Source organism: Drosophila hydei, unplaced genomic scaffold (assembly GCF_003285905.1).
Source record: "Drosophila hydei strain 15085-1641.00,03,60 unplaced genomic scaffold, DhydRS2 tig00008134-arrow-pilon, whole genome shotgun sequence".
Lineage (NCBI taxonomy): Eukaryota > Metazoa > Arthropoda > Insecta > Diptera > Drosophilidae > Drosophila > Drosophila hydei.
The window spans coordinates 959,024-982,239 of record NW_022045843.1 but is presented as its reverse complement, the minus strand read 5'-3'; the positions used below and the strand labels follow the sequence as shown (position 1 = coordinate 982,239).

Genomic DNA, 23,216 nt, shown 5'->3' with positions numbered 1-23,216 from the left:
TATTCGTTATATTTATTGGTGGAGTATAAGTAACATTAAAGTCAATATCGATAGTTTTTTAATTCAACTGATCTGCGCTGGTCACATTTGTTGAATAATATTTTTTACCACATTACCGTAGAGTCGATTTATATACTTATTCGATACTAAATCGATAATTCGTTATCTGCTGAAGCATTGCTAAGTTCTTGTCGCAGCCCTGGTAAATGTGAACGTATGACGTCGAAAATTCTGCGCAATCGAAATTGCGCACGTCTAAGCGGTACCTTGTAAATTTCATGCAATCATGCTGCTATGTCGGTGACTCTTTCGTGTGTGTTGGTGTTGCGTTAATAAAAAAGTGTAAATACTTAAGAAAATTTAAGAGTTGACAAAGCAAAAAAGTCACTACGGGTCGTGTGTTAACGTTAACCGAACAATGCAAAATCAAATATGTTGTGAGTTTCAATCGAATATCGACGCACCGACAAAATCCAGCAGCAGCAATTGCAGCCAATTCTAAAATACCATCCCCAACTTACTTGGAGTTTAGTTTAATTTAAAAATTGGGCGTAGTTTTGTGCGGGCATATAACTAATGAAATCATGAACATAGGCGAAAGTAATAGCATATAATTGTTAAACAATTCGGCGTGCTAGAATCGACAATTTTTCTGGCCAAAATTTTTTCATGTTCGTTTTTGCCTCGCCCTCGCTCTGTGTGTATAGCAGTGCGCGTGTGTGTATAGAGGTGCGAGCGAAACAGCTATACAGCTACAGGGCACTATCTATCTATCCTATCAGTGATATCTGTATGTCTTATTTGCATTTTGCACTTATGCTTATGTTGATGTGACCACATTTCATTTGTTAAATAATTGCATTTGGTGTATAGCTTATTTACACTTGCTTCAATTGCATATGCCAATGCAATTGCTAACATTTGCACAGCCAATTTTAGCGGTGACAACACTGCAGTGCACTGCTTGCCCGAGCAAACAGCATGTTTTGGCATTATTTAGCACATTTTGCGAACCCGAGCTATAAATTCTATATAATTTTTTTTTTACAAAATGCAGTGGGAGTTAAATGGGTATGAAAAGTTACTGGTATTATGCCCGCATATTGTAAATATAGAAAACCACAAAGCCCACGTCAGTGTTCGTTGAAATTACTAAAAGGAATGGAGTTAATTCTTCTTCATTGAAGCACATACTAGGTGGTCATAGCAGAACTCTTCGCCATTGGGTGGGGTGCGTGGGAGGACTTCACTGGTGCGGGTGCTGCTGCTGTTGCTCCATATAAACGAAGTGTTTTCCAAGCATCCAATGAAAATGTTAATGCATATGTAAATGTAAATGTTCTTTTTATTGCAGTTCCACTGCATACCGGAAAATAAACAAATACAAGAAGCATAAAGTATGCAGAAAATTAAATACAAAAGGAGCATTTAAGTGTTGCGTGTGAAAGAAAGCAAATAAAAAGAAGAAAATAACCGTTGTGCTCGTCGTCATAAAAGTTTTTGTTTTAAATTACCAAATTACCAAATTACAAATAACAAATCTTCGTTGCATTTAAAAACTAATAAATATCAAACAGACAGTGGAACAAAATATGAAAACAAAAAACTGAACTGACAAATGCAACAGTAAAAAATTAGTTAAAATAATTATGCATATATAAACAACTACACACGTTCCTTAAAACTAATGTTTTCCAAACGCAACTAAATCAAACGATAACGATTAACAAAAGCAAAATATAAAAACAAAATAAACGACACGTCGTGAAGCAACGGAAACATCACCTCATAAAGCATAACCACATAGGAATTATACATACATACGCACATACTTACATACATACATTCATACATACTACTTATATGCATAACTTACATACATATATATATCCAAAAACGACACCGATTTAAATTAACTGCAGGGAAACAATACGATAAACCAGAACAGCAAACAATTTTTATTATTATTATTATTTAGTGCTAGTACATAAAACGACCAGAGACTTTCATTTGATTAACAAAAAGAAGCTCATCAAGTGAAGCAGCAACAATTTGGATATTCTCGTCTCATAAAGTGCATTCGTCGTCGTCTACAGCCTGCAGCTTGGGTTCATTCATATGTCGCTCATCAACATACACAACCGTTAGTTTAATGCGTAAGTATATAATAGCAATAGTGTAGTTAGTATATATATTTATTATTCATAGTCACTAAATTTCTATTACTTTTCAATAGAGACAAGTATTTGCTTTAAACTAATTCACTACTAAAAACTGCTTAATAACTTCAATTTCCACCCAACGCAAGTTAACTCAAGTCTCAAATAGCAGCTGAAATTTGTAGTGAAAATTTAATTTGCAATTGTTCAAAGAAATGAGAAATTGCTTTTATGTAGAGACTTGAAAGTTTCTGGAAAATCAAAAAGTTTATCATATAAAAGTCGTGCACTTCTTCAAAACTTTGTTCGAGTATCAAAGAAACTTGAATCTTTAAAGTTTCGTTCAGTTTAGTCAACTTAAACCTTTGAATATTCGTTCAGTTGAGTAGAGGTATAGATAGAAGAGAGCTAAGAATTATGCCACTTGTTGCTAAGCTTTTTGCATTTTATGCTTTACTTTCTTAGGTCTGATAAGAGGTATGAATAATAATGCGGATCTAGGTTCTATATATATATATATTCATGCATGTATATTGCTCATGACTAATGCCGAGAATTAACTGAATGCAGTCAGTCATTTGTTATGATACCCTGTTGCCCTCAAAAATGGGTGTGGGTGTGGACGTGTATAGGGGTTGGTGGTGGGGTCTAGTTTGTTTGACCAGGGAACTTGCGACAAACCTGTTGAAAATTTTATTTATTTGCCTTTGCGTGTTCGTGTTCGTGTTCGTGCTTATAGGGCGAGGATGATGAGGTGGCGATCTTATATAGTATAGTCTATATATATGCATATGAAACTGTTGAACCTTTTTAACGACCCGAGCTTCTGCTGAATGCCTTATCAAGCGGCTTCCAAATCATCTAGCAATTTAGAGTTTATCTCAGTTTCTTTATCGGACTAGTGCTACTGTTGTCTAATGTGCCTGATAATCGTTTCACCCACTTATTCTCTCTGACTTGACTTTGATTTATAAACCATGCAGTGCGTATATGCGGTAAAATACCCTGTTTTTGTTTTTTAAATAATTTAAAGTAACTTTAATGTTTATTATCTACAAAATGCCTAAAGACACCATATTTCTTTCCTTCTTGTTTTTTGGTATGTAGCTTAGCAATTAATTTGGTTCTTTATGTTGCTAGTTTCCGAAAACAATTTAAATTGTTTACATGCTTATTACGTGCAGTGGGCGTTTTCGGAATGCCTAGCGAAATAGTTAGGGAACATTTTTTTTGGTAATTTAATAATTTTTGCCCATTGCACACAAACACAGACACCCAAAACAGAACGTGTAATCAACCTTTTGTGTATATATCGTATGTATAAACATATATATGTATATGTATATGTCCAGTAATACATGTATATACATAAAAGAATATTGCTCATATGCTCTGCTATTTTTTTATGTATACAAAAACCGCATTAGTCTACTCAGTTATTGGAAACCACGCATACTTCTAGAACTATAAATGACGGTTATGAATAAGCCTTATTTAGAAATCCTTAAGCTTGGTACAAACCATAACAAGCTTGTGGAATGATAATTAGCATTACTCCGCCGATCATGCTTTCTACTTATGAACTCTGGTGGGAAAAGCATTCAAATTGAATCCAGAATTTCCTAGTTTTAGGCAAGGCCAATGTGTATGGGCATGATAATTCGCAAGCTCTTGTTAAAGTTTTGTTTTTTTGCGCCCAATTGGCACGGTTTGATAAATTGCTAAGGTACTGTTAATTGAGTTTTCTTGCTTGGCTCGAATGAAAATCGTTGCAAGTAAATCTATATTTTGTAATATGATGAAGATTTAGAAATTTAAACTAACTGAACATAGGTTAAATATTTGAAAAGAAATAACAATTAAATTGTTTACGTATTCCATTTCAGGTGTTTATGAACAGGCGAATTACTACGTGAATCAGTTGAAGTCGTCGTGTTCGATGTGGTCATCGTATTTGTACTCGTCATTGTCAGAGAGATGCACCAAAGTCTGTTTAGGAAGATAGTAAACTGAGTACTGAATACCAATAACGGAACAGAGCTAACCCCCGCACAACACAATAACACATACGCACACACACTCAGACTCACACATCGACAGACAGACACACCGACACACACACACACACACACAGACAGATACGGACTGCAAAGAAAAGAATCCTTTAAAGGAAAGTAAGCAATAGCCAAAGAGAGCCTGAGTGTCGTATGAAACAGCGAGCAACGCCAAAGTACAAATGCTCACGAGCAACTAAGTAAATCGAAATTATAAACAAAAGAAAACATTCAACAATTTATATAGGACAACCTTAGAGAGCAACAAACACTAACGGGATCTAAGCAATTTTTCGGCTAAATATAAATATATATAACGATAAAAGAAGAAGAAGCAGCAACTTAAGGAACAGCAACACCAAAAAACAAAATAATTCAATTGGAATTAGTGGGTTAACCCCCAACTACTACTATATAAACAGGATAAACCCTACCATCGCACCACTGAAAGATTTACGCACGTCACGGAGCGTAAGGCAGGGACTGCAGAACGCGTAAGCGTCCTTTAATCCAGTTAGCATGGAGTGCTGTTTATCGGAAGAGGCCAAGGAACAAAAGCGGATCAATCAGGAAATCGAGAAACAGCTGCGCCGTGACAAGCGAGATGCGCGACGTGAACTTAAACTGCTCCTACTGGGTGAGTATTCAGCTGCCCATCAATCTACCTGTCGCCAGGAGCAGCCTTGACCCATAAACGTATATGTAAATGTGGATGCCATTGTTTGTTGCACTCCTGGCCGAAGGCTGAAGGCTGATGGCTGCTGGCCGATGTCCGATGGAGGCGTGTTTGCTTCAATTAGTATGCGAAATTGTATTAGTGATACGATACATGCACGCATCCATATGTAGAGACATACATGTTTATGTATGTCACGTGATTGAATTTCGCCCGCACCCTGTGCGCTTAATGCAATTGCAATTTATTGCGGCTGTTTGGTATCGCAACATTTTTGCTAATTAGTAGAGTGCATTGTGTGGTGCGCTGCGGCGTTGTGGCAGGTTCAAGTGATTCTATAGCAAACTAATGCCGCATTTGCTTTTTCCATATGCACAGGCACGGGCGAGTCCGGCAAATCAACGTTCATCAAACAGATGCGTATTATCCATGGCAGTGGGTACTCGGACGAGGACAAACGCGGCTACATTAAGCTGGTGTTCCAAAATATATTCATGGCCATGCAGTCAATGATCAAAGCCATGGATATGCTCAAAATATCATACGGCGTCGGCGAGCATAATGTAAGCACTGTTATTTGTCACCTTGAAAGACTTTATTTAAACTTTTCAATGCTTTCGCAGGGACTTGCTGATCTGGTGATGAGCATTGACTATGAAACAGTTACAACCTTTGAGGATCCCTATTTAAATGCCATAAAAACGCTGTGGTCCGATGCTGGCATACAGGAGTGCTACGATCGCCGAAGAGAATATCAGTTGACCGATTCCGCTAAATAGTGAGTTGATTGTTGGATATGGATCATTTCCGTAGCTCGATAATGATAAAGAAATAAAACTGACAACAATCACATTGACAATATTTTTCTAATTAAGGAATATTTTGATATACTAAATACGATTTCATTCTTATATATGTATTATGTATAGTTATCTGATGGATCTCGATCGTGTGGCTCAACCTGATTATTTACCCACTGAACAAGACATTTTAAGAGTTCGTGTGCCGACAACGGGGATCATTGAGTATCCCTTTGACTTAGAAGAGATCAGATTTAGGTAGCTACAACGACTCCAATGATCTATCGATTTGCATGTCTCTAATAATGTTCTTTGGTTATTGGTTAATTGTTTCGTTTAATTCGTTTAATTGTTTCCTTTCTAACCAGCACTATTTGTGGAATTTGTCTACACATATACCATATCATTAAATATAAGTACGATTAGCTTTGATACTAGATCTATTAATGGTTTTCAATGGCACATACATAAGCGTCAAATCATTCAGGCTGACAGATTTTAGCGGACTGTTTGAAACTCAAAAACAACAAAAAAGAAAAGAATGTAAACTGTGTTTTTAAAAACCTTCAAAAATATAAATCTTCCAATCAGCTATCTTGACAATTTAGATCGCATAAGCCAGAGTGATTATATACCTTCTGTGCAGGATATATTGCGAAGCCGATCTCCGACATCTGGAATACTACAATATAGTTTTGAGTTGCCTCCACTTGTATATAGGTATATCAGTCTATCGCATATATCTCAATATAAATACATAATCTGCTAAAATTGATCAAATCAGCCTGAACTAAAGCAAGTAGTAACACAATTTGTGTGTGTGTGTATGTGTAACAACAACAACAACAGCAACAAATACAACATTCCAACAATATCTCTGTGCATATCATTTTCTTTCACTTACTTTATTGGTTTAGCTTCTCGCTTACTTAATTACTCACTTTATTTGGCTTTGTATTTAGTTAGTCGTTGCGGAAACTTTAAAATCTACATTGTCTAATGAATTTATTATTTCTAATATACAGAATGGTTGATGTCGGCGGTCAGCGTTCGGAGCGAAGGAAGTGGATTCATTGCTTTGAGAATGTTACCTCAATAATATTTTTGGTAGCATTATCTGAATACGATCAAATTTTGTTTGAATCTGATAATGAGGTGAGTTTAAAAACAAATTAAAAATTTTTTGCAAATTATAAATGTTTATTTGTTAATTACAGAACCGCATGGAGGAATCAAAAGCTTTATTTAGAACTATTATTACATACCCGTGGTTCCAAAATTCATCAGTAATTCTATTCCTTAACAAGAAGGATTTGTTAGAGGAGAAAATTATGTATTCGCATTTGGTGGACTATTTTCCTGAATACGATGGTGAGTTATCGATTACTGCTGCTTCTTACAACCAATCCCTTCAGAAGTATAGCTAACGCTAGACTCGTAGTTGTGCTAGCTGGTAACTTAACCCTTTAAATTTCTTTAAATTGGTAACAGGTCCACAGCGAGATGCAATAGCAGCCCGTGAATTCATACTGCGCATGTTTGTAGACTTAAATCCAGATTCCGAAAAGATTATCTATTCTCATTTCACCTGTGCTACAGGTAAGTAATGCTTCTTTGGTGCACATGTAAATAGCCTGAATGCTTTCTGCTGAAATTTAGCAATTGTAAATAGCTCAGGTTAAGTCTTGGAACATACTTGCTTCTGCTGCCTTGGTCGCTAGTCAGTGCTTCTATATTAATGGCAATTGAAAATAGTTACTAAATAACTGAGATATTTTAGATACGAAAAACGTCTACGTCGTGTTCAGCGCTGTGAAAGATTTTATTATGCACACAACACTTTCGAGCGTTCTCTTAAGTTAAACGACGCAATTATTACTCCTAATTGTAATGGAATATCGTTTGGGATGCTAACCTATTTACGAATACATAAATCTATTTCATGGCTTAGTATCTGTATGCTTTATTTTTAGTTTTTAAATTAAAATATAGAGTAAATGGCAAGTCTTTGTTTTATTTTAATTTTATTTTTAATTATTTTTTCGAGCTGTTTTAAGGCCAATCTGAAATGCATGCAAAAGTCTGGTAACGGTTACAAGGATAATAACATATTTGATTTGATCATTCACCTTAAAAATTGTAAAATTAATAATGACTTCTCTTCTCTTCTTTAGATACTGAAAATATAAGGTTTGTGTTTGCAGCTGTAAAGGACACGATTCTGCAATCCAATCTTAAGGAATACAATTTGGTCTAAACTGGATTTGGATCAGAAAACTATTTTTGTGATTTTTATTATACATATATATACAAAACGTATATGTATGTACATATATATATACTTATATATATGCATATATATAAAAATATATAAACATTCATAATTCCTTTTTCGCATATTAATAAAAACAAAACAACAAAAAGCAAAAAAAAAAAAACAAAATAAAACAAAGAAAGAAAGAAAAAAATAACTAATAATGTTTGCCGAAGATTAAGCATAAATTAGACCCAAAACACAAGTTTCTTAAATTGTAAAATCAGCGGAAAAACTGTAGCATAAATTATACAAAAACTGATAAAAAAAAAGTATAATAATTTATGATGATGATGGTGATGATGATCATGATGATAATGCGATCGCTGTATACATTTTAATTTGTGTGGAATTATAAAGTAAAACAAAAAGAAGAAAGTACGAGTAATGTAATAATAATATTTAAAATTCATTATTATAGAACTTTTGTAATAAAATTGATAGAAAAATGAGGGAAAAAATGATAACACAATTAACTTTAATTTAATCAAACGCTTAAAAGGAACAACAAATGGAAACAATTTTTGTCGTACTGAAGCATAAACATTTTACTGAAAAACAAACAAACAACAACAAATTGTAACTTATAAACAGATAGTAATTTTTCATAAACAATAAATGTTAGAAGTTTCTCATAATAATAACAACTTTAAAGATCACAACAAATCCTGTAAACTAACTTAACAAAAATGAAGAAAAACAACAACAACAACAAGAACAACAAAGATGTCGCAGATATAATACTGTATTTTTATTAAGCTACAAGAGTAAAATTGCAACTATTGTTTACTGAAATATTTATATACATAAATACGAGCCCATAATATGTGTATATATACATTACATACATAAAAACATACATACATGCATACATACACGCAAAGAAACATAGACAACTATGTAATGTTTAATAAATTTATTAATTTGTATTGCGAGAAAGAATCATTCAAATGTAAATTACAAATCCTACAACTAATACACAGACACGCACACACATATATGTACACAAAATAGGGAAACGATTATCAACGTGATGTTTAAGTACTACCGTCTAGTGTAATAATGAAATACTAAACAACAACAAATTGATGAACGCATTTGTATTGTGCAAATAGCAACCAGATTACAGCTAACTATAATTAATTAATTAACACGTTTTCATACCTGCAGCTTAACCAGTAACAACAAAAAGAGAAACAACAGTCATAATCACCAATATTACAACTAATTAATGCCTATATGTTATACATACATACAACTACGTAAGAACCTACTATCAGATGCAGCTAATCTTGATGCCATCAACAAATTTTCCATAAACTGAAAAAAGAAAACAAAAAAAAAATATATATATATATATATATACTAAAAAGAAATCAACAAATTATGATCATAATTTAAATTGTTAACAAATTGTATCATTTGAGAGGAGAATAAGTTTTGAAAGAATTGTAGCTTGATTTATGTCGCATAATATTCTTAATATAACTACTTATATATATTAATTATTATTTTGTTAGTCTGTTTTGCTTATGTTATAGACAATGTTTTGTTTTTGTTTTTAAATTTTAGTTTAATTTAATCTACAGCTATAGAATGTTAGTAAAGTAACAAAACGAAGCGCACATTTACCGAAAAGCAGCAAGGGAAGAAAGAGTAAGAAAAAGAAAGTAAAAATGAAAATGAAAAGATGAATAAACAAACACCAACAACAAAACAAAACTATTTATGTAAAAATCCAAATAAACACAATTTTACTCTATGTATATGTGGTCGAAAAGTAAATGAAATCACGCACACACACATACACACACACACCTACATACATGTATATGTAAAATAAATATGAATCAAACTATGCTTTTCATAGATTTATATATTTTGAATTGTTTTATAGAGAGCAAGCTTTTTTTTTGGTTTGCCACTTGAACTTTAATCGGTCAAGCGTTGGGGCGAGGGCAAACGAGAAACGCAGAGAAAGGTAAATAATTTCGATTCTTTCGATTACAATAACTATGTCTAATATCTTTCGGCTGTTTTCGACAGTGCAAATCTTCCTTTTCTGTGTATCTCAACACACTCACACACACGCACACTCACAGATTTGCTATAATGAACACTCAAAAAAAAAGAAGCAACTTTCCTAATTGAAATACTTATATACATAGGATTATAGAGACATTCATATAACACATTTTTCGTAACCTCATTTACATACACACGTTAGTGTAATCGGCATCAGAATAACCATTTAACATTAAAAACCGTACAACTCCGCCGTTATAATTATAATACGCATCTAGATTTTAAGTAAGATTCAACAGTGTGTTGTATAAAGCTTTAATCCACGTAAACCGAAGATGTAGTAAATGAAATGAATAACAAAATTTTTACAATTAATAAATTGATGAATTGATTAGCTTTTAAAAAGCTTGATTAAGTCAATAAATGTGTATTTATATAAGGCAAAAAAACAACAAAAAAAGCAAAAAAACATGCGTACCGAATTTTTCGTTGTTTACAAGAAGAAGAATACATTGGAAGAAAAATGCTCGGCTAGCCGAAATTATAAGCCCGAAAGAAGAAGAGAATGAATAAAGCGAAGTCATTAATGTCACGAAAAGACGGCAGAGAAATATTTATAGTAGGAATCCTACAGATGCTTTGTGCTGTACAAGGTCAGGATGACTCGCAACAGAACCAAACGAAAGAAAGAAAAAGGAAATTCAAACAGTTTAGTTCTTATATAAAATGATGCGACTCCTTCAAAGGAGTAGACAGCCAACAAGTTTTACAACGGTTCCAGCCGAGGAGCTGTACTTTTTGTATTAGCATTACATACACACACAAACACGCATACATACATACACTCACATACTTATATAGTTTTCCGTCCAATAAATTGCATCGGTGAGCAGAGAAAAGTCTCCAGTATTTTGGTTGACATTGACCACACATTCATTTCGCAGGCGAATCCTTAGAGAACAAGCTGTATATCCTTCTTTGAGGAACATACCATGCCATAGCATTACTATAGCTCCATAATATTGAGTTCCTCTTACTCCTTTGTGTTACATAATATTGTATAAAATTTCGGTTAGAAGAACATAAACAAAAAAAATAACATTTGGCGGTTTCAACGAGAACTTTTCAGTTTTGGCAAAAACAAAAAAAAAACAAATTCGTAATTTTTATCGCATTGCATATGTATGTGTAGTCTACATTAACATATGAACATAGCACATATATTTATAATAAAAACTAAATTAACGAAAAGGAAAAGGAAAGAAGAAGAAAACAAACAGTAAATAAACATACATAAAAACAATTTGGTTTAGTTAGCGTTTTGTGCCTTCTAGTGCTCATTAAATCCATGAAGAAGACCCTGGCAGAAACATAAAAGTTAAATTTATGTATATGGAAAAACACATATACAAAAATACAATATATGTATATATACATATATATATATTTAAGAAAAGTTTTTTATGTTTGGGAATTGGTTATATAATTTGTCATGTGTATTTTTCGTCTTTTGTTTATAACTTTTCAGATGAAACATTTGTATGTGATCCATTGATTGATGTTTGGGTATTTTTTTTTTTTTTTTGATTTTTTAAACGTGAATTTTAAGTTAAGTGAAAGGTTTTGCAGTTTGTATGTAAATATTTAGCTTAACTCAAGCTCAAAATGAAGCTATATAATAAATGAGCAAGAATTTGATATAAATTGATAAATAATGAAAAATATACTTAAGTATATGATTAATATACATACGTATGTATGTTGAAGTATGTACAAGTATTTTGTATTTTTATATACAAAATTCAAGAACTGCAGGCAAACGGAACATACGAGCATTTGAAAACATTTCAATGGTATATGTTTGTAATCTTGTGTAAACTAAAAAAAAAGCAGAAAAATCACTAAAAAATGAAATTTCGAACGAATCGAAGAGCATTCGAGAGGCAAAAACCAACAAGAATCTAATTTAAAATGGGGTTTAGCTTAGAAACATTTACTAACTAACGTACTTACGTATGGAATTTGAGTTGTTGGGCACCTCGATATATATTGGTTACTTTCGCTGGGTAGTCGTACTTATATATGCATATGGAATATAGAGACCGTATTTCATAAAATGCTTGAAAAGCTACTAAACTAATTCAATACATAATAATAACAAGAACAAGAACAAGAATATGAAGTCTCTCCCTTTGACGTTGAAATTATGTAAAACTAGGCTAAAACAAAATGCATAATATATTGAAAAAGAAAAAAACGTAAAAAAAAAACAAAAAAAAAATGAAAAAGAAAATATGATTATAATATTCCACGTCTTTAGGCTACTTCAAAAACTTTATAATGTAAATGGGATTTGGAGGTTGGTTGGTCAGTTTACTTGTGACGCTGATGATTTTGATGAATGAGAAATATTTTTAACGTACATATTTCTACATACATGTAAACATAAGTACATACATACATATAAATCGAGAAGCTAACCCCCCTTTCCCTCTCTCCCCCACCCACATAAAAACTGCATGCTTAGCTTAAGTCTTGAGGCAAACGCACGTCCTTAATTAAGTACGTACAAACATACACACACAAACACACACAGGCATACACGCCTGTATTCACACACATGCATTCGCGCAGTCAGATGTATATTCAACCTGTTCATTGAGTGTAAGATTTTTAACTTGTAGCATTTGAATTGATTGACTTTTTTATGGAAATTTACACAACAACAAAGTGTGGGATTTGCACTCAATGAAAATTGCGCGAGTGTGTGTGTGTACTAGTGTGTGTGTGTGTATGTTTGTTGTTTCTACACATTTGTCATAGAAATCATATTAAAAAAAGATACAAGTACTAGACAAAGAATTGATTGTATTGAGGTGGCAATGGTAACTAAGAAATTTTTTAGATAATTAAAAACAAAAACCAAAAAAAAACAAAGAAAAACCAACAAATGAAAAAGTATCTATGTACACCTAAATATATATATATATTAAAAAAAAAAAACAATATAATATAAATAAAAATATATTAAAAATAAAATGTGATTTTTCTTGTAAAAATAAATTCTGTCGCGATTTACAGCAGATATATTTAAACTTGGCTGAGGTTTGCAACTGGACGTATGTGTGTGTGTTAGCTGCTATATACTCGTATACAGTTACAATTGGATTAACAAGCCCTCAGTGGTAGACTAAAATCAGCAGCATATTACCAAAACAGACAGACTCGAGTATGACACATTAGAGTGGACCAAGAAGATAGTAGAGGGTCAATGTGGGTAAATAAATAAAATAACTTAACTATTCCCTGAACTAGTTAAGATCACAAAACTCTAGTCATTATTGTTAACTATATAAAACTTTTATTGAAAATATATAGCAACAAATCAATATGAAAACGCATCAAGCCTAGACTAATCACAACTACTGGTCTATTCCTATATAGTTCATGTCTGCTGTATTTCTCAATATACTGTTTAAGGGCGGAAGTGTGTGGGGTCTTCCGCTAGACCAAGCTAAGAAGCCGTATAGTTACCAAAATCAGCTTTCTTGCTATGAACTTGGGCATGGGCAGCGTTTCCTGAATCTGTTTTCACCTGCTGCACGAACTGTGGATCGGCTCAATGTCGATGCCTATAAACCTGTGTAGTGGTTGCAGTGCATGCGCTTTGCCACCAGTGTCAAAGCCACGGCCAGCACCTTCATCAGCCGATTCAACTGTCGGCCAAATATTATATGTTCACTGCAAACAGAATACACAACGTTTCGGACTCTTGTCGAGCGAACAACTTTCGAAAAATTTATCTTAAAATAATTATTCCTCTGTCCAACCATACTTAACAAGAGTAAAAATTTCGGTTAACTGAGCAACACTGGATAATAAGTAAAAGTAACTAAACAAAAGGATTTGCGCACATCACGAAACGTAGAAAAGATTCTTCACAATGGAGTGCTGCTTATCGGAAGAGGCCAAGGAACAGAAACGTATCAATCAGGAAATTGAAAAACAACTGCGCCGTGACAAGAAAGATGCTCGCCGTGAACTTAAACTGCTCCTACTGGGTGAGTTTTATAGTTGAACGACATCACAGAAGATACAAGAAAAATTAACATTTAAAAAAGTTGAGCCCATTATGCATTCAAATTCTTCGTCTACCCAACGAAGCCATGCGGATGCGCCTTGAAGGGAGGGTTGCTTAAAATATACTTGTATATAAATGTACGTTAATACTTGTGGGTAATACTAGGCGTTGTCCGGTCTAACTTTTATTATCGTATTTCTTTCACAGAGGTCTGTTGAGCCATGGATAAATTTTCATAAAAACTTAATTATTATAAGCCTTATGTGGATGATTTTTATGTAAATAAGAAATTCTTTAACTAACACAGTACAATAAAAGTATGTGATTTTCGACGAAATCGAAATTTCTAATTCGGCCCCCGAAGTATGCAGTGCAAATTTTCAGCTGCCGTCAATGAGTGCTCTTAGAAGTATGCAATGAAAATGGTAACATTAGGCATCTTTGGCAAGATGCTTTAATTTGTGTTTTTTTTTTTTGGCAAAGGGTACTATATATTGCTTATCTATTGGTAGAAATGCCTTTGTTTTAAACATTGTTTTATTGATATTTTTCAGGTACTGGTGAATCTGGGAAATCCACTTTTATCAAGCAAATGCGAATTATTCACGGCAGCGGCTACTCTGACGATGACAAACGCGGCTACATTAAGTTGGTGTTCCAAAATATATTCATGGCAATGCAGTCGATGATCAAAGCCATGGATCTGCTCAAAATAGAATATGGAGGGGCGGAGATTCGCGTAAGCACAAAATATAACTCAGATATTTATATTTTAAGTATTTGCTTGTGCATAGGAATATGGTGAGCTGGTGATGAGCATTGACTACGAAGCTGTTACACGATTGGAGGATCCATTTTTGAAAGCTCTCCATGGTCTTTGGGAAGATGCTGGCATACAGGAGTGCTACGATCGCCGAAGAGAATATCAATTAACAGATTCAGCTAAATAGTGAGTCCAGCTGTATCCGTTAATTCATATGAAATATTATCCATCTTTTCCACACAGCTATTTGAGCGACTTGGAGCGTATTGAACAAGCTGATTATTTGCCTACTGAACAGGATATTCTGCGTGCTCGTGTGCCCACAACTGGAATACTGGAATATCCATTTGATTTGGATGGCATCGTTTTCAGGTTTCCCTCTGCGATGTGGATCACAAATAACATATGATATAAATTGTACTTCTTGAAATCAATTACAGAATGGTGGATGTTGGAGGTCAGCGTTCGGAGAGAAGAAAGTGGATTCATTGCTTTGAGAATGTGACCTCAATCATATTTTTGGTGGCGCTTTCTGAATATGACCAGATCTTGTTTGAATCTGATAATGAGGTGCGTTTAAGTCATGAAAATATAATTTTAATGTACAATGTTTCTCAATATTTTGTATTCAGAATCGCATGGAAGAATCGAAAGCTTTGTTTAGAACCATAATCACATACCCGTGGTTCCAGAATTCATCTATTATTCTATTTATGAACAAGAAGGATTTGTTCGAGGAGAAAATTATGTACTCGCATATGGGGGACTATTTCACTGAGTATGATGGTGAGTCAATGTGTAAATTTGTATCTATATTTTGATATGAATTTTAAAATTTATGTATGAAGGTCCAAAGCAGGATCACGCAGCGGCCAAGCAGTTTGTGTTGAAAAAATACTTGGCTTGCAATCCGGATCCAGAGCGTCAATGTTATTCGCATTTCACAACAGCCACAGGTTAAGCTCTACTCTATTAATAATCTAATTTGATATGAATTGCAGATCTTATTGACCTATACTATTAACTATTGTCTATTTTATATTGACAAACAGATACCGAAAACATCAAACTTGTGTTCTGCGCTGTCAAAGATACAATTATGCAAAATGCACTTAAGGAATTCAATTTGGGTTAAATGCTTTTGATTTGTTGAACGGATGACGAGGGATTACTTAGATGTCAATGACATCAATCTTAAACAACACTTTGTCTTCTCAACTATATAATTTCGAGTTTGTTTTGCTTTATCTAATGTTAAATAAATTCCAATTATCCTTAGAGTAGGTGTAAAATTGTTTATTTCAAACTTATCTTTTATATCTAAGCTAAAGTTTAAATTTAACAGTTTTCACATATTCGTGTAGCTCGACTAATACATAAAACCGTTTCCGTTTCCTTTTCGTATTATAAAAATTAATTATCACAATGACATAGTTTTTGTGTTCTATGATAAAAAATTGAATTAAATATGTGGCAATGCTTTGAGCAGTGGCCAAAAAAAACTTAACATTTGAAAAAACAAAACGATAGCTAACACGCTTTGAGTATCACATGCACATCCAGAGTTCGAGACAATTGCATAACATTTTAAATAATAATAAACATAAAAACTCAATAGAGAATAAAATATCGAAACGTCTGTATGTTATTTTGGCACTGATTGCAAGTTGAAGAATCCTTTAAATGATCACAAAATCGCTAAGGTTTCGCTCTGGCTGCACCATGCTTGCCGGCATAAGCTGCACCAACTTATTGAAAAGGTATGCGCGGCGGTTTTGCAGTTCACAGGAGGCTTCGGTGCGCGCACGTTTTGTGCACGACGAACCACTGGGACTGGATACAGTCTCAGATATGCCGGAGGTCGCCAAGCTTTCATTTGACTCTAATGATATATTTTCAGCGGCACCTAATCCAACATTTGCCGTCATTTCAACTGAAATAGTTTTAGTGTGAGTTACTAAAGTTTATCAAGAAATAAATTAATATCTTACTTTTAGAGCTAGCTGCTTCTGTATCAAACCCTTCGGTCTCAGTACACGGCTCTGGTGTTGCTCTGGGACTCAAAGAGTCTTGGCTGTTGTCGTGCGGCTTGAAGAGAAGGGAAGCCAGCTTGTGAAACTGCAATAATGTAAATTGTTAAAATGTCTAAATGATTATTCAACTGTGAATACATTGTTCAACTGCTCAGTATCAGTGTGATCTATAACGTCAGAGATGTGATGTCTAAGATATTCCATTGCTTTTATTGGATCTGATCGTGCCATTTCCTCATAACGCAGCTTACGCACCAAATAGCGACAATGTTTCAATATCTCATCACGTTTTGGCCTGTAAAACGAAGATCATTTAGTATTTTTGCAGTATAAAAGCAAATATATGGTGATTACTTTTCTAACTGCAGTAACCAGAAGTCATCCAATCGCAGTTGCTGGTACTGAAATATGCCTGGATTACCACCAAAGAGATAATGTGTCTTTGCTAGCTCATCGTAGACTAACTGATGAGCATATCGTGGGCATGGCTCCAGGACATCGTCACCTTTGCTGGCACCCAAAAAGTTGGCCTTGTTAATGGAGTTTACGTCCTGAGCATTATGTCGGCAGTAATAGATACGTGACCATTTATGAGTGCGCAATGAATAAACCCAAAATGAATTTGATGCATCTACATGATGCACATCGCGCCTGTCCTTAACCTTGTTAAGGCTCTAAGGAATAAACAATATAAATTATAGGAATTGACAATGGCAAAATACCTTATCATACCGAGAATACATAAATTTCATCGCGATCACAATCAATGGTCGCGCGCAATGTGTAACCTGATGATGGTTCAAATTTGGCCTCAGTACTGGTGTTAGTGCCGAGATGCGAATGCTCCTTGTTTATCAGTGAAATCGACTGTGAATCCACATCGTAAGTAAGCAGCTCATCGAGATCCTCTTTCCCACGCTGACCGCCGTAAATGTAAAGCTTTCGTTGTTTCTGCAAATCACAAATATTTTAGATATACATAAAATACCTATTGTGTTTAGTTACATTATGAAACACCATGCAGTGGGTTATGCGTGATTTAATTGACATAACATCCGCTTGAGAGGCACTTGCATGATGACAATCTACGAGTATCTGCGTCCAAGTGTTTGTCGCAATATGATAAGAAAATAGACCAGAGTATTCTGGCTCAGTCGAAGACGTCGGGCTGCGCGGCGTCAGTATCTTGCCCCCAAACACATAAATTGTACGCTTATCGGCATCGATGCACATTTGGTGATCGTACACAAGCTGGGGGCCACCGACTTGGCTGGTGTCATCACAGATTTGCATCCAATTGCGGGCACGGGTGTCGTACAAGTAAAAATCACTCTTGATGTAATCACTGGTGCGTATTGAGTTATCCAAATAGCGGCCTAGCATAAATATATTTTCGCTGATGGGATCAAAAATCAATTTGTGACAGGAGCGCGGAGTGGGTCCATTGGACAATTCCGACCGCTCGCAAAGCAGTGTCCATTCGTCGAGTTCTATGTTGTACACCCACAAGTCGCTAAGATCCTGGTAGCCATCCCAACCACCATACAAATATATTAGACGCTTTTTGGCATCGACCACAAGCTGATGGCCACCACGGTTGCCAGGCTTTATCTCGCTTTGAGTGTACTTCATTTGCCAGTCGTGCTTGTAGTCTTGCTTATTTAAATACTCATCCATTAATCCGTCTTCAATACATTTTGCAATGAAGCGCTCCGCTTGTTCAAAGTCGCCTTGCACCACCTGTGGTAAGAGAGTATTAATAAAGTTATACATATTGAAAAATAATTAATTATAATAACCAGGTATTTATGCAATTCACTAATAAGTGGATGCTCTAGGCGCACGTTTGTTTGTTCCTGCAACGCCCCAAAAGCTTTCATATAACCCTGCTGACGGAAGTGCTTGAGGCACAGTTTTATAATCTCATTTTCACGCAAAGTATTATAGCTCTTCATCCGTGCGCACGTATACATGGGATCATCCTGGCCATGAAGTTCGATGTACCAGATACTGAAATTGAATGATGGTCCCCAAGACAACAATGGCACTATTTTCAGATAGAGAATGGGTAGATTCTCTGCGCCATCCTCAGTCATGCAGCGCAAATTGAATACTTCAGGTATATTATCATTTTTAAGACCCCTGCAAATAAACGATTTTACTTTAGATTTTATATTTATAGTGTTCATAGATACTTACGCTTCTAGCAACAGCACCATGTGCTCATCTTCCAATCCACCAAACACGCGAAACTTCTTTATGTTGCATACGTGCGATTTCTCAAATTTACCAAATTTGATCTTTTGAACAATGGCGGGTCGTCGGAGCTTCAATGTGAGAAACTGTGGTGGGCTGTTTGTGTACGCGGACCAGCGAGAGGTTTGGTCGTTTGGGCAGTCGACGAGAACGTTTCTGAAATCCGAAAATGAAAACAAACTGTAAAAATACCCACAAAATTGACAGCAGCGACAGCTGCGCAGTTGACAACAATTACGAAATGCAACTTTGACATGATATGGGCGGGACGCTTCTTTTATGCATCTACATACACATGCACGTGTATATGTATACGTATATATATTCACTCACGTTTGCCAACATCAATACATTTGAATGTTTGCATTTACAGTTGAAGGGCCAAAGCCTATGACTTACTCAGGCAAATAGTTTGGCGAACAACTTGAGTAACGGTATATCTCGAAATTCAGACGTTCAGAGAGCGTAAAGGGTTTCTGCGTATTTGCCCCTGGTACCACGGGCACAGCACCATATGAAATTGCTAGAGAGCCATTAGAACTGTCCGTTGGGCTCGATGTAGTAGTCGTCGATGTCGACATCCTTGTTTAGACTTGAACACTTGTAGTGCAGGTAAATTGGTTTAGAGAGTTTATAACTTAATTCTATTGCCGGCAACGCAAAATAACAAAATACCAATTGTCGTGCAATTCTTAAGTTTTATTATGACATTCACAGTTAAACGACGACAAAATCAGCAAATCAGCTTTTAACGTGAATGCTCCACACTTGACGAAAATGCCTCGAAACTTGTCGAAGATTATTTTTTATTGGACCCAATAAAAATTCAACAATTAACAAAACAAACTTAATCTACTTCGAATTACCCATCTATAAAAGTATTATTTTGTTTTTTATAATATTTATTTTTTGGTAAACAGGAACGAGTTCCATTGATTTATTTTTGTACGTAATGCTATAACGTCTAACAACAACTGATATCATATTCTGCAATTTTTTAAGTATATTGTATGGGACAGCTAAAAAAGAAACAAAAAATAATATAGAGCTTTGGGAGATGAATTTTGTACATAATTTAAAGTATTGAAAATATTTAAAAAACAAAAATAATAAATTATTTATTTATGAACCGATATGTGAAATATACAATTTTCATCATACAACAAAACAACATTTTCTTAGCTGATTTTTATCCTATGTTATATAATTTGCTCTATTTCAAATCATTTTCGCCAAGTAATGCTATAAATTGGCTACCGGGTATGCTTTCACCAGGTACTGAATTATAGAGCTCTTGTTAATGAAACGATAGTTTTCGATCGAGTCCTATCGATGGATCGAAATCATCGCCCATCACTAGTCTTTCGTTGTATGTTTATGAATAGCTGAATTTCTTGCTGAGCTAACAAAAAATAATTAAATACCGGCTCCATTTTTGCTGTTAAGTTTTGAAATGTCCTTTGATGCTATACCTAAAGATCTGCGCGGGCTACGCGCCTGTCTAGTATGCTCCCTTGTAAAGGTAGGTATTAGAAATTCGAGTCGTACAAGCGTACAGATTTTAGTTTGGGCGCTCTTTTTTCTGTAGACTTTCGATCAATTCGAGACTGATGGCTGTGAAAACTGTGAAGAGTTTCTGCGTATGAAGAATAACAAGGACAATGTGTACGATCACACAAGCAACAATTTTGATGGCATCATCGCTCTGACAACGCCCACAGACTCCTGGGTAGCAAAATGGCAACGACTTGGTAAGCAAACACAATTGAACGTGTAACCACGATATCAATATATATATTTTTCTTACCTGCACAGCACGTTTTACGCGTGGCATCTATGCAATTTCCGTATCGGGTACTCTGCCACAGTCGACCATTCGCGACATGAAGAACCGCGGAATTGCTTACAAGACAAGAGATAGAAGTCAGCGCTAATCAGCTGCGTATTTGGCGTATAAAATATGTAGTTTATTTTAAGTAATAACAAAACCTCAAACACATACATCTAGAATAAAATACAGTTTTAAGTGAAGGCGCTATCAATCTTCCAGGGAGCTCACTCGCAAGCCATCGCCACCAGCTGTAGTGACATGAACACCAAAGCCAGCTGCTTCTAACTCCTCCTTCAGTTTCCAGTACACTTCGTTGGCTTCGTATTTCTCGGGCAGCAAAATAATAGCATAGCCACCAGCACCGGCGCCCGTCAACTTGGAGAAGAACCCACGCTTGAAGGCAATCGTAAAAATTTGCTCTAGTTTCGGATGTGTGACGCCAATTGCTTTTAACAGATCGTTGTTTATTTGAAAGAGACGTTCCAGTTTCTCGAACTTTTGGCTGTCGTCCTGAGCATTTCCAAAGCTTTCGTACAGAGGCACCGCGGAATTCACAAGCTGGTCACAAGCCTGCCAAATGGCTTCGATTAACAGCGGGAACTCTTCGGCCAAGTGACGCACCTTCGCGACAATATCAGCGGTGCTGCGGCTCACCCGGCTATCCACCAGTAAAATGTTAAGCGGTTTCTGTATGCGCAGCGATTGAAAGCCTTGGCCTTTGACGAAGCGAAGAATTCCTCCATAGGTGCACACTGTGTTATCCACACCGGAGGGCGAACCGTGATTAACGCGCTCTGATTCGAATGCCCAGTGCGAAATCAAGGCTAAATTCCTGTCTTGCAAATAGCTTGTTTCGTCGAAATGACCAGCCAAAATCAGAAAAGCAGTTGCCAAGGCAGCGCCATAGGATGCAGAGCTACCCAGACCGGCACCCACGTTAAGCTCTGAATCCACTTGCACCTGGAAACCAGTTGAAAGTGTTAGCGTGGGTTGATTGGGTGACGTGAGCACAGCGCCTGCCAGAAGGTAGTATATTGAAACGAAAGCGCGTTGTGTGTGCTGTTTGGGAGTGCTGCCCACGCTACGTTCCAGCTGCTTGGCCACCTCAGCGCGCACCTCTTCCAATAGCTTAGCGGTGTTCTCCAGCTTGTCGCCAGGATATTTGGTGCGAAATTTACCCAGAAAGGCATTGAATTCACTCAATTCTATTTCTACTGTGCAGTTGAGAGCCTCCAGCTGAAAACTTGCCACCTGGCTGCCCGCCTGCGTGCGCAGTTGGAGCTTGGTGCCCAGGCCCACGACTGCAGCCAATGCGGGCTTTTGATAAACAACAGCATGCTCTCCATGTAGAATCACTTTGCCAGGAGAGTGAACCTGGAACTTCGTCATTGTTTCTGTTGAAATGCAAATAGGTCTCTTTTAGATATTTGAATTTCTAATGGTGCCCTCGAGTTCATGCAAGATGGCGGCAACAAGGGTCACTGGAGATCAGGTTCTCGCTTTATTTATATTATGTATGTTTGCTTCAGATTTTATGTAATGTTACGCGAAATTTTGCGTGTTTATTGTTACTCCGTTCATCGGCTGTTTCCCTTTCACTTTCTTTGTTCAACTGTTTTTGGTTTCGACTGGTTGGATTTCGTCTGACGTTGGCTGGTTAAATCACATACATCTGTAGACACATACACACATGCATGTACAGGTTTTAGGCTCCACAGTGAAGCAACAGGTTACGGTTGCTGCTGCTCTTGCTATTGCTGTTGCACTTTCTCCCACTCGGCTGGTGTGTATGATTTTTGCGAGAAAGCGTGTATTTCCTTAAGTTCTTCGGCGAGCGTTGTGTTAACTCTTAAATTAAATTAAGTTACGTTATTATTAGTTATTTTATATATTTTAATATTTAAATGTAGAACAAATTACAATCTGTGCTTTTGAAGGAGTGCTTTTCCCTCAAATGCTTTAGAGACGATGACAGCACTAAATTTTCCACCACATCCGTCCGATTCGTCTGTAACATGCACATACGTAGCGTCTAATTTTTCTTTTAGCTTATCTTCCAGATACTTTGAGGTATACTTGCTCATTTTGTTTGATTTTATTTAAATTTATTTCTTTTACAAATAAGAAGATAAATACTAATGCAGTCATTAGCGGCAAATTATCGAATTGAGAAGATTGCTTGTTTATGAATCTAATACGTCACAAACAAAAAAGTGGTGTATAC

At 35.6% G+C, this 23,216-nt stretch overlaps 6 protein-coding genes across 8 annotated transcripts; 3 read left to right on the top strand and 3 right to left on the bottom strand.

The window, feature by feature from the left end:
• Positions 1 to 1,598: 1,598 nt before the first annotated feature.
• On the top strand, positions 1,599 to 7,997 carry LOC111593569 (G protein alpha q subunit). Of its 3 annotated transcripts, XM_030225491.1 has the most exons (10): positions 1,599 to 2,156; positions 4,046 to 4,850; positions 5,268 to 5,452; positions 5,513 to 5,667; positions 5,819 to 5,947; positions 6,281 to 6,409; positions 6,715 to 6,844; positions 6,907 to 7,060; positions 7,181 to 7,288; positions 7,864 to 7,997. In XM_030225491.1, exons 2-10 carry the CDS (start codon positions 4,733 to 4,735, stop codon positions 7,944 to 7,946), a joined length of 1,191 nt encoding a protein of 396 aa, XP_030081351.1. In that variant the 5' UTR covers positions 1,599 to 2,156; positions 4,046 to 4,732; the 3' UTR covers positions 7,947 to 7,997. The 3 variants fall into 3 exon arrangements, with proteins under 3 accessions (XP_030081351.1, XP_023162199.1, XP_030081350.1); XM_023306431.2 differs by lacking the exon at positions 6,281 to 6,409; XM_030225490.1 differs by lacking the exons at positions 6,281 to 6,409; positions 7,864 to 7,997 and adding an exon at positions 7,470 to 7,554.
• A 5,974-nt stretch (positions 7,998 to 13,971) lies between these two features.
• Positions 13,972 to 16,007, top strand: LOC111593547 (G protein alpha q subunit). Its single transcript, XM_023306400.2, has 8 exons — positions 13,972 to 14,089; positions 14,664 to 14,848; positions 14,904 to 15,058; positions 15,116 to 15,244; positions 15,313 to 15,442; positions 15,505 to 15,658; positions 15,721 to 15,828; positions 15,925 to 16,007. The coding sequence occupies exons 1-8, from the start codon at positions 13,972 to 13,974 to the stop codon at positions 16,005 to 16,007; spliced, it is 1,062 nt and encodes a 353-aa protein (XP_023162168.2).
• Positions 16,008 to 16,204: 197 nt separating this feature from the next.
• On the bottom strand, positions 16,205 to 19,969 carry LOC111593546 (muskelin). The gene is made up of 9 exons (XM_023306399.2): positions 19,561 to 19,969; positions 19,105 to 19,317; positions 18,705 to 19,047; positions 17,911 to 18,645; positions 17,638 to 17,856; positions 17,260 to 17,579; positions 17,044 to 17,200; positions 16,864 to 16,990; positions 16,205 to 16,805 (listed from the first exon to the last, which is right to left on the bottom strand). Exons 1-9 carry the CDS (start codon positions 19,740 to 19,742, stop codon positions 16,552 to 16,554), a joined length of 2,550 nt encoding a protein of 849 aa, XP_023162167.1. The 5' UTR covers positions 19,743 to 19,969; the 3' UTR covers positions 16,205 to 16,551.
• Positions 19,970 to 20,516: 547 nt separating this feature from the next.
• On the top strand, positions 20,517 to 21,189 carry LOC111593555 (transcription elongation factor SPT4). Its single transcript, XM_023306411.2, has 3 exons — positions 20,517 to 20,683; positions 20,750 to 20,912; positions 20,977 to 21,189. Exons 1-3 carry the CDS (start codon positions 20,615 to 20,617, stop codon positions 21,093 to 21,095), a joined length of 351 nt encoding a protein of 116 aa, XP_023162179.1. The 5' UTR covers positions 20,517 to 20,614; the 3' UTR covers positions 21,096 to 21,189.
• LOC111593554 (mevalonate kinase) lies at positions 21,107 to 22,402 on the bottom strand. The gene has a single exon (XM_023306409.2). The coding sequence runs from the start codon at positions 22,379 to 22,381 to the stop codon at positions 21,200 to 21,202; it is 1,182 nt and encodes a 393-aa protein (XP_023162177.1). The 5' UTR covers positions 22,382 to 22,402; the 3' UTR covers positions 21,107 to 21,199.
• A 12-nt stretch (positions 22,403 to 22,414) lies between these two features.
• Positions 22,415 to 23,209, bottom strand: LOC111593556 (uncharacterized bolA-like protein C8C9.11). Its single transcript, XM_023306412.2, has 2 exons — positions 22,913 to 23,209; positions 22,415 to 22,840 (listed from the first exon to the last, which is right to left on the bottom strand). The coding sequence occupies exons 1-2, from the start codon at positions 23,074 to 23,076 to the stop codon at positions 22,744 to 22,746; spliced, it is 261 nt and encodes an 86-aa protein (XP_023162180.2). The 5' UTR covers positions 23,077 to 23,209; the 3' UTR covers positions 22,415 to 22,743.
• Positions 23,210 to 23,216: the final 7 nt, after the last annotated feature.